The 11,318-nt window shown below is 42.3% G+C and overlaps 1 protein-coding gene across 2 annotated transcripts; it reads left to right on the top strand.

Annotated features, from left to right (window-relative positions):
* Positions 1-1,256: 1,256 nt before the first annotated feature.
* On the top strand, positions 1,257-2,018 carry LOC101782635. 2 transcript variants are annotated; one of them, XM_004977354.3, is made up of 2 exons: positions 1,257-1,447; positions 1,549-2,018. In XM_004977354.3, exons 1-2 carry the CDS (start codon positions 1,357-1,359, stop codon positions 1,866-1,868), a joined length of 411 nt encoding a protein of 136 aa, XP_004977411.1. In that variant the 5' UTR covers positions 1,257-1,356; the 3' UTR covers positions 1,869-2,018. The 2 variants fall into 2 exon arrangements, with proteins under 2 accessions (XP_004977411.1, XP_004977410.1); XM_004977353.3 differs by having other exon boundaries at positions 1,263-1,447; positions 1,546-2,018.
* Positions 2,019-11,318: the final 9,300 nt, after the last annotated feature.

Genomic DNA, 11,318 nt, shown 5'->3' with positions numbered 1-11,318 from the left:
ATGTATCTATAATCTGACTCATAGGATGGCCGGAAAGGAATCCATGCTGGTACCTAGAGCAGCTAGTCGATCTGTGTGCAACGCAACCTTATCCTGTCATATCCAAATGATGCTTCTAATTGGTGGGCGATCATTTTTTAAAGGAAAATGTCAAGGACATAAAGTTCGGATCAGTGACACCTAAATACCCAAATCATCACCATGTATGCATCTTGGCAAGGTCAGATTCCTTTTTGTTGCCACTGTGGAAAGCTTAAGAACCTTCTGCAGTTTTGCGTGTCGAGTTTCAGAAACCTTCTCCTCTACCACAATTTTTCAGTGAAACCACCGTAATAGTATGAGCATATATATTGTTTTCCAATGATTCAGTCACAATTAATCTGATCCGGAATTAAGGATTAATCTTTTAGACCGCTCTGTAGTCTGTACACTCTTCTGCACCGAACCATCTTCATCTCATCTCCTCTCTTCTGAATTCTGATCAAATAATTTTGAAAAATTCTTTATGGGCGTTTGATTTCGATATGGGCCGGGTGGCAATTGCCAATATTGCTGCTGACATGTAGCGTGAAAGTTTGGTAACGTAAAATCTTTATGGTTTGATTGCTGCTCATGTTTGGCTGGTGAGATGCGCAATACGGAGAGCACTACATATTCCCTTTACTGACAGAGAAATGTCAATCGCTTTCAATAACTGGCACGCACAAGCACAACATCTGTCCGGTCCATTGCTCGATGGCCGGCCACACAACTTTCTTCAACACCGAAACTTTTCTCTTTTCTTTCCTTCCAATAAGAGTAATTAACTCTTTGCACCGGTTGTGCTTTAGTTACAAAAAACCCTTGGATTATCTTGGAGTTCCAGAAGTTTCATGGAGCACTGTAGCTAGTTTTTTGTGGCTGAAAGCAGCCCCCGCCGTACAGTGCTAATATATTGACTTCCATCAGCATGGTTCGGCCAGACGCACTATATTCGCCAAGCGAATAGATTTTGCTCCCATCATTTCAAATTATAAGTTATTTTAATTTTCTTGAAAAAGTAAAATAAACATCTCAATTTTAACCATATCTATACAATAAAGTACATCATTATTATTAGTTTCTTCATTAAATATATTTTTATAGTATATGCATTCGGTGCTATAAATTTCTGTGGTCCTCTCTATAATTTTGATCAAATATAAAATAGTTTGACTCTTTAAAAAAAGTTGGAATAACGTGTAATTTGGAACGGAGGGAGTAGTATTTTGCAGGGGGCTCCCCGTGGTGCTATGCAAAACACAAACAACCTGCCTTGCTAGCCTGCCCCTCTTCCTTCCATTCTCACCAAACCGAAAAACCACAGAGGCACAGACCATGGCTCATCATCTCCGTGTCTCGATGATCTCCCTCACCGGCTTCACCGTCCTGTCCCTCGCCCTCCTCTTCACCTCCCTGCAAGCTCAAGGTACGTGTATCAATTAGCTAGCTACCTATCGCTGGCCGTCGATCCATGCATGGATCATGGTCTTGATGCAGTTCTGGTCCCCTGGTGATATTGAGCAGCAGGAGCCAGCAACTTGGGCAGCGGCAAGGTGAAACGACAGTCGTCGCCGGAGGAGTACGTGCCGGTGCGGAGCGTGGTGTACTGGTCGCGGTCGTCGGTGGCGCTGCCGGCGGCGGCGACGGCAGAGGCGGTGGGGTACGAGCCGTTCGCCGTTTGCGAGGGGTGCCGTTGCTGCTTGCCGTCGAACGCGAGCAGCTGCGTGGACACGAGCTGCTGCTACTCCATCGACTGCAACCTCCCCGGGAAGCCCTTCGGCACCTGCGCCTTCACGCCCCAAACCTGCGGCTGCGCCGGCACCAACAACTGCACCCAACCCTCTTGATCCATCCATTCTTACCTTGCTTTCCTCATTCCTTGTCTGACAAAAGGGCTTTCCAATTGAATGCAATATTAATTTTCTGATGATGCAATTGCAAGAGCAGTATGATACTTTGTTTACTAGCTCGATCCTTTTGGGTCCGAGATTTGCTTATCGTGGCTTGTTTCCTTCTTGCTCTTCTTCGCAAGTGACGTGAAAAATACATGAACCTTTGGATTTTTCATGAGGGGGTGGGGGTTTCCTTTTCCTCAAACACTTGATTCCTCTATGGATTTGGTTTCTGGCCGGGTTCTGGCCGTTTAGTTGTCAGACTCGGCGGCTGCTGGCTGACTTTGACTCTCTGATCCGGGACAAGTATAGATTGTACTGTCAGAGTCGGCGGCCTAACTTATTGTCGTATATGTACCTTTGACATAAAATACAACTGAGATCGAATCCGTGCCAATATATACATGATGACCAAATAATTGGGTATGGTTTGTATCAGGAGATTTGCATTGGGTAGTACCGAAAACGTTTGGCTTCAGCCTGCGTCATATACATCTAGGCTGAAACATTTGTCCGGTTTCTTTCTTCCAATGCAATGCTCCCAGGTAGCGGTTTCGTCGACGCTGCGTCTGCCTCGTGTACCTCCACCTCTACCATCAGAGCCAGCAACATCCTCAGTATATGCATATCTAATGTCTCACTATCATGAAACCTCCACCCGAACTCAGTAGAGCTGCTCCTAGGTCCCTAAGTTGAGCCATGAGCCCTCTCCAGGTGAGTTCATTGGTTCATTGTATTGCCGTTGGCTTAGGCAGAGAGAGGTGTGCAACTGTGCATGTCATGAAACGGAAGTCACGACTAGGATCTTTTAAAATTTTGGCAGAAAAGCAGAAATTTTTGGATGCATCGGCCACCACTGGTAAATATATATACCGGTAATTTCATCTTCCATTCAGATGAAATTCAACCAAACTTTTAAATTTCAGTTAAAATTTGCAGATTCCCACCGAATTTATTCCTTTCTTCAGAAAAAAAAAGGTAAGTAGGGACCCATCGTGTTGTAGAGTTTCTCATATATCCACGTGACAGATTCCCAGTGCATAATTAGAGCAACAAATTAATATGGATCGACCCACAGTTCCGATTCATGATCTATGTCTACTACTAGTAGTAGTTTAGAACACGGTAATGCAAACTTGCAGATTACCAAACTAGTACAATATACTGTTGGTAGTATCCGTAACGCACGTGAGGTTACTCATTCAGCTTGCAGGATTAAGGCCTTGTTTAGTTACCTAATTTTGGAGAACCAAAAATACTGTAGTAACACTGTAGCGTTTCGTTTGTATTTGTGAATTATTGTTCAAATATTGACTAATTAGGCTCAAAAGATTCGTCTCGCAAAGTACAACAAAACTGTGCAATTAGTTTTTAATTTCATCTACATTTAATACTTCATACATGTACCGCAAATTTGATGTGATGGGGAATCTTCTTTTTGCATAGTGCTAAAGTTGGGATTTTGGGGTAACTAAACATGGCCTAAAGTTAAACACACACAAATCAAGTCACCAAACAACTACAAGATACTCTGTCTGTCTGTCTGTCAGGCATGCAGCTCACCCTAGGAAAGCATCTCTGTCAGGACAGGCCAAGACCGCTAGACCAGACTCTACTTTGTGGACCTCTTCTTTCTGCAAAGGAAAAATGAAATAAACTATGCATTTCCTCTCTCTATATATATGGCCCGATGAAGCAGCTAGTTTCGGAGCCCAAATATGTCGAAGCCCAACCTGTAGTTCGTAAAAAACGCCGAGCTCAGCTGTGAGGCTAGCTCTAGGAATACGGCCCAACAGCCCATAGTGTCATCATCCCAGAAAGGAATGAGCCCAGCCCAGAACTACCCATCGTTGTACCTCAAAAAAAAAATTGCATTGCAACCCTATGTATCGATGACGACATGACGTAAGTGATGCACATGTTTATCCGGAAGTTATGATTATATTATCCGAAGCGCTCAAATTGCCACTGTTGATCTTTTTTTAATAATCAGCCACTGCTGATCTTGCTAGATGGAGTTATACCCCAGGCGGCCTAGCTAGCTGATACATGCAAAGTTGCCACTCAAAGAAGTTTATGCGATACGTTATCAAGCTAGCTAGCGCAAGCGACGTAAGCCTTGACGATCACGCCGGAAAAGCAACATCATGCACACACATCTGCAGCTGAAACATGTACATTTTGCACTTCCCTTTTTGTGCCTTTATTTGTTTTCTGTTCATGGCTAGCTTTCGGAACCATTTTAGTTTGGAGTTATCACGCGATATTGTGGCAGACGTGGGACTTGTTCGGTATATGTATAGTATACTGTCCGTGCACGACAATTCTGCGTACGTACAGTAGTAGTTGCATCATATGCCCTATAGTATACGTTTGTTTAAAAATTTCCCCTGCGTCCTGGACCATTAATTAGTTTGATCAAGGTGCTCGTCTCAATTGCTACCAATCGAATATTGAAAGCTATAGGTTAGTAGCTACAATTCATGTCATTATATTGCATAACGCACAAAGTTTGATGTTGAGTGATAGATGCAACCACGCTGCTAATCAAATTTGCAACTTGCAGATAATAATCACGTTCCTTTATTCCTCCTACCTTCATATATGAGGCGCCAAACCCACCATTAGGCTAGGCTTACCATACTATAAACGATATGGAGTAATAGAAAATGATCTAGATGATGATTGAGTTGGGTGAGCAACGTAAAAGCGCGTTTACAAGTGACTAGCTAGTGTTACCTGCTACTCCATCCGTCCCAAATTTTTCTAGATCGTTTTATCATTTCTAATATCTAGATACATAATATCTAGATACATAGCAAAAGCTATGAAAGAAAACAAGCCAAAATGACCTACAATTGCAAATGGAAGGGTAGCTCTATTTTTGCTATATTTATTTGGTTTGCGCACATAAGATAATATCTTTTTTCCTTAAAATTTGGATCATAATTCTTTTTCCTTGTTTGAGACACACTAGTGATGATCTATCTGATGGATGCATACTTGATGCAAACCTTTAAATGCTGCGTTGCCTAGGTATCTGGGTCGGAAAAACATTGCAAAACAGAGGAACCATAACGAAAATAAAGATAATTAACCTCTCCAACCTAATGTTGTCAGCAACGTGGGCTAGCTGGGATATTGTGGCGTCTCCGTGTGAAATATGATAATATACGGAAGCCTAAACAATTCTCTGATGGCACGGTTCGTTATGGTTTCCTCAGTGAAACTACAGAACCAAATTCTTTTCATGATGCTCTTACTTCTCCTTATTGGAAGGCTGCTATGGATCTGGAATTTGCTGCTCTTATGAAGAATCAGACTTGCACTGAGAAACAACTTTCCATCCAGAGACGAATGTTTAGTCGTTTTTGGACCTGGGACTAAATGATCTTTAGTCCCGGGTCAAACGGCCACATCCGACAGGAGATTTAGTCCCGATTAGTAATATCAACCGAGATTAATGTAATCCCGGTTGGTAACACCAACCGGGACTAAATGAGAGGCCTTTAGTCCTAGTTGGTTTTCCAACCGGGACTAAACGCCCGCACTATAAAATTCCCCTTCTTCATCCTCGAACCCGAGCCACTCATCAGATCGAGAGCTCGGGCTCCTTCTCCATGGCGAGCAAGCAAGCTTAGGGAGGTGCTGCCTGATTTTTTTTCCTCATTTTCGTGGGGATTTCACTCATCCAAAGTGTTGTAAAGGTTAGCTGCTTCATCCTCCCTATATTTATTGTTATTATGCTTTAGCGATAGAGAAAAATGAGTTTTTTAAAATGAGAGAGAATGGAGAGGATTTTTTTTATTTATATATATTTTTGAGCTAGAATGAATAGATAGCTTGCTTGTTATATATGACTCATATTAGATAAAGAACTTGATCGATATTAGGTATGGGAAAAAATTAGAGTAAATGTGTTTTTAATATTTAGTCCTTACAATAAAATTGAGGTAAATAAATAGCCCTTGCAATAAAATTGAGGTAAAAAATAAAGTAAATGTGTTTTTAATATTTAGTCCTTGCAATAAAATTAGGTAAATAAATAGTTTGCGTGTTAAATTAGAGTGACATGAACCCACCCACCGGTCAACTTAATGCTAGAATTGTAGAACAGGACAACAAAGATACACTAAAGACTACAGACGTTCCATAGTGGACTTCACGGAATCAAGAATCCAAAAATAATGGTAGAATAGAAGAACTTCGAGTCCACAAACTCTGGCTGAATATCATAAAGAAATCTTGAAATAATTTTCCAAACACCTTTTGGAGCCACATTCTCGTAATAGAAGTATAATGGCACAATAGCCTGTTCAGGCAGAGATTTGTTCACTGACCTTGACCCATCGGCTTTTGGTTGGTTTTGGCTTGCCAAAATGGGCCATGCTCAGTGAACAGGTCTTTTGTCTGAACACGCTATTGTGTGCCACCGTACTTCTATTATGAAAATGTGGATGTTTGGATAATTATTTCAATATTCCTTTATGATATTCAGCCAGAGTATGTGGACTCGAAGATCTTCTATTCTACCATTATTTTCTGGTACTGGAGGAGTGGAGGTGACTCTCCATAGACTTCGGAGAAGATTGAGTCATGTGCAGATATGGCTTGTAAGGCGAACATTCTGGTCCGTTCTACCATTATTTTAGGATTCTTGGCTCCGTAAAGTTCACTATGGAGCGTTTGTAATCTTTAGTGTGTATATATCTTTATTATCTTGTTGTGAATGATACGAAGGTTCATTGGTGTAAGTTTCATGTGAATTGTTTTTATCTTTACGAAGGTTGATTGGTGTAAATTATCAGTAATTCTATTTGTTTCATGTTTATTGCAAGGACTAAATATTATAAACACATTTACTCTATTTTCCTCTACCTAATATTGATCAAGTTTTTTATCTAATATGAAGCCCTATGTCCATTTTCCCAGTAATACGATGCATATGAACTAGCAATGGATGTACAACGCGGACAGATGGATCAAGGAATTCGTTGATGGCTTGCATTATTTTCTCGAAGTGGCCAAAGCCAACCATCCAGAAAAGGGATTCATATGTTGTCCATGCTTCCAATGCAGTAACAAGAAGCGCTACTCTTCCTGACGGACTCTTCATAGCCACTTGTGTAGTTACGGTTTCATACCTAACTATTTGGTTTGGACTAAGCACGGCGAAAGAGGAGTTATAATGGAAGACGGCGAAGAAGAGGAGGATGATAACAACATTCCGAACTGGGCTGCAGGCCAAGCCTTTGCAGATACTATAATGGGTGAGGTTGATGAAGAAGAGTTTGCAGAAGATGGCCCTACTGATAATCTTGGTCAAGTGCTACGGGATACACAGAAAGACTGCGAAACTGAGAAGGAATCAGAAAAGTTGCAGCGTATGATAGATGATCATAAAAATTTGTTGTACCCAGATTACAAGCAGGAGCATAGAAAGCTGGGTACCACATTGAAAATGTTGCGAAGGCGAAAAATGGTGTGTCCAATAAGGCATTTCAGGAAATATTAAAAATTGTAAAGAACATGCTTCCCGAGAATAATGAATTGTCGTCCACAACATATGAAGCTAAACAGGTTGTTTGCCCTCTGGGATTGGATGTTCAGAAGATACACGCATGCCCTAATGACTGTATTCTCTATTGTGGTGATGAATACGAGAAATTGGATGCTTGTCCTGTGTGCGGAGCGCTATGGTATAAGATCAGGTGAGATGATCCTGGTGATGTTGAGGGACAGCCTCCCAAGAAGAGAGTTCCCGCGAAGGTGATGTGGATTTCTCTATAATACCATGTTTGAAGCGTTTGTTCAGAAACAAGGCGAATGCTAAGTTGATGCGATGACACAAAGAAGAACGTAATCAAGATGACATGCTGAGACACCCCGCTGATGGGACCCAATGAAGATCAGTTGATAGAGCATTCCTAGACTTTGAAGGATGCGCGACTTTGCTTGAGATGAGAACATCTCCGTAACAACTTTCCATACTTCCGACGCATGCTCAAGAGAAGAGACTTGAACCAGAATCTCCTTGGTCATTGACGACAGAAGGTAGGACAGAACTTGTTGATCTTATGCAATCCATTGCACATAGACCGGATTCTCCACCTATCCCTCTGTGCTGTCGGTCTTCTTGATAGCAATCATAGGCGCAGGTTGCACTGAAGAGCCATCAAGAATCCAACAAGCTGTGCACCTCGCACGGCAGGCATAACCCGGGCTTGCCACACCAGGAAGTTTCCTCGGGTGAGTTTCTTAGAAACCGGGAGGTGAAAGTCATTGAAGTCGAACTCGTCGAAGCTATGTAGATCGTCGACGAGAAAAAAAACACGCTAATTGCTAGCTAGATGTATTTAGGAGGAGGTGGCTCTTATACCATGTTGAAATATGATAAAACGGCTTAACCTAAAGGGGAACCGGGTGTGTTCATTATATATTCCTGGAAACAAGTCCAGGTAGGACAGGGTTACAAGAGTTACAAGCATAGGACTCTTAAGTCCTGATCATATACGATATCATACCCTAATCCAAGTACACATGTACTTCTACACTCCGGACTCCAGAGTGGTTTCTTATTGGGCATTGGCTACAAATCACTGAACGCTAGCTAGTTAGTGCTTAGCGCAGTGCGTACATGCACCTGGGCAAAATAAAGATTCGCGAGATGATTCTCTCTTGTTAGTTAATTATTACTCTTGAGTCCATGCATGTCTCTTCATGCATGCCGGCAGGCGTCTTCACTCGTTTCGAGCTTTCGGCTATTTGCTAGATGTACGGACGGAATTCTTTGCTCTACTGTAATATTCCATCCGTTCCAAAATATATCTAGACATAACTCTATATTTAGGTGTATAACAAAATCCATACATTTAAAAAAGCTAAAACAAAACAGCATACATTTTGAAATGGAGGAAGTACCTTACTACATTATTAGGTGGTGGAAGAAATCAAACTAAAGATGACATGGATGTACCACAGTGTAGTCTCATGGCTTCCACCTAAGCTTGGAGGCGAAATGTAGTCTCACAGCTTCCTCGTAAGGTAGTGGGCATTTAGTTGACCGATCGATGAAATCAGCCATTCAAGTGAAGTATCTGAAAATGCTTGCAGTATTTATATCCAAATGTGCTGGGCCTCCTGTTTCTGACTGCTGGAAGGAGAAGCATGACAGTGACATCTCAGGATTTCCACTTCACCCACCCAATAACCAAAAGGAACTAGCTCAAAAATAATTATCAAGTGTTGACGCGTGCAGCATCTTGGGCTTTAACGCTTGCTTGCACGGGTAATTATAAATCCGGCCAAGTAAGCACTACTGGTGGGCAGGCCAGCGTGCTTGGGGGGATATAATGACATGTGCTAACACTCCCAATTAACGACTTGAGCAACAATGGAGGCCATGGGCCATGGGGGTGAATAGTGCGAGTGCTTTAGAACAAAGCAATAGGTGGAGTCAACACATCCGGATTTAGAAAAGTGAGTGATAATAGTCGTCGGACCACAACATTGATATATGGAATGGAGCCACACATATTATTTGTGGCTAGGATTATTGCAGGGTTAAAGTACATGGTGTTAGTTCTCTTTCGGTTTGGACCATTGAAAATGTTGAACCTTAATTCCATAAGTAATTATCTTCTCGTTCTTAGAAGCTTCCTTAATTATGTTCATCATGCACCGATGCACGCACAACACAATGTGCGACGCCACGGCAAACGCTTCTTCAATGACGGCGGCCTTCCCCGATCGGTCCAACACGACGATGAGCCGGATCCACCCATCGTCGTCCGAGACGACGCGGCCTCTGCTTCCCCACCGCCGCGGCGAAGATGCCGGCCGCGCGTCGTCGTCGGCGGCGGCGGCGGCCCTGCAGTACATGGTGTGGAAGAGGTCAAGCATGGGCTTCCAGGGCACCGACGGCCTCTCCGTCTACGACGCCGCCGGCGCCCTCGCCTTCCGCGTCGACAACTACTCGCGCCGCAGCAAGCTCTTCGCCGGCGAGCTGCTCCTCATGGATGGCCAAGGCGCGCCTCTCCTCGCTCTGATGCATCGAGTGCTGTTACAATGAATCTGCTGCATCCTCATAAAAAGAAAAGATTCACAAGACATTTGGCATCTATTGCCGAAAGAGAATATCAAATTCAGTGCATGAGAGAACTTTGTACTAAAAACGTCAGAAGAATCAAGGAACAGGACAAAGTTTAGGGAATATTACTACAACTAATCATTTGTCTTGTACTCCCTCGATCCTAAATAATTAGTCATTTTGACTTTTTCTAGATTCATATGCATCTAGATATATTACGTCTAGGTGCATAGTAAAAGATATGAATCTAGAAAAGCTAAAACGACTAATAATTTGGGACGGAGGGAGTATTTTCATATTTTTTTAGATAGTTTTTCCTTGTCGGCTACATGCATAACTGCGCAAATTAAGCAACATGATGCTAAAGAAATTGTGCCGACAAATCCTGTCGAATTACAACGAGAGATTAGCACAAAATTAGTGAGCAAAAAGGATCAAAGCACGTTAGCTGGTATCTATAGAAAGAAACGAGAAAACAATGTAGGTTAAAAAACTTGAGTCGAACGATATTAGAGTATAGAAATCTCAAGTTCGAATCATGGCCGACTAATTCCACTATGTTTCTTCGAACCGATACAGCCTCCAATATTAGCTTACAAGCTTGGCCCATTGAGCTCAAGGAAATCATATATAGATGCGATGGCGTTCGTCAGAGCTGAGTTGCCTACGTCGTCAGGTAAGTAAGGCTCCTAGTCAGAAAGCAAGCACTCACAGGCATGTCCTAAGAAGTCACCTTTTCCAGATGTGCAGATGCAATCAATAGCTAGTTGTGCTCAAGTTAGTCCTGCATTAATTACTATAGAAGTACTCGACGGAAGATGAATGCTGAATTGCTGATGCATGCATATCTTCCTGCAACTGGCGGCGTTGAAATGGACGTACATGCTGCAAATTGCAAAACATTCAAACAGATCCTCGTCTGTCTCTGTCATGCACTCAAATAAGCAGCAAAGTCTGATCTCCACATGGACATCCTACCATTCACAAAGCTAGCCAGCATCTAGCTCGTCGTTAGTTGTTGGATTGGATCACACAAAAAGGCAAAAAGTTTAGTCACATAGTAAACATATAAATGACATATAGCAAAGCTGGCTTTTTTCAATACGTTTTGCGTTCGCTAAATTTGATTTTCCAGCAAGCCACTTAGTAAAAGATACATTTGATGGCCAACTTGCAGATGGAGCTGATAGCAGTACCAGCAAACGAGCCAAGCAATGAAGAAAGTGAAAGGTAGAGAAGTTGAGACGAGAAGGAAGAAGCTATGAAGAAAGTTAAAGGTAGAGAAGTTGAGACGAGAAGGAAGAAGGACCGCGGGT

Source organism: Setaria italica, chromosome VII, assembly GCF_000263155.2.
Source record: "Setaria italica strain Yugu1 chromosome VII, Setaria_italica_v2.0, whole genome shotgun sequence".
NCBI classification, from domain to species: domain Eukaryota; kingdom Viridiplantae; phylum Streptophyta; class Magnoliopsida; order Poales; family Poaceae; genus Setaria; species Setaria italica.
The sequence above is the reverse complement of the archived record's forward strand: the minus strand, read 5'-3'. Positions and strand labels throughout refer to the sequence as shown.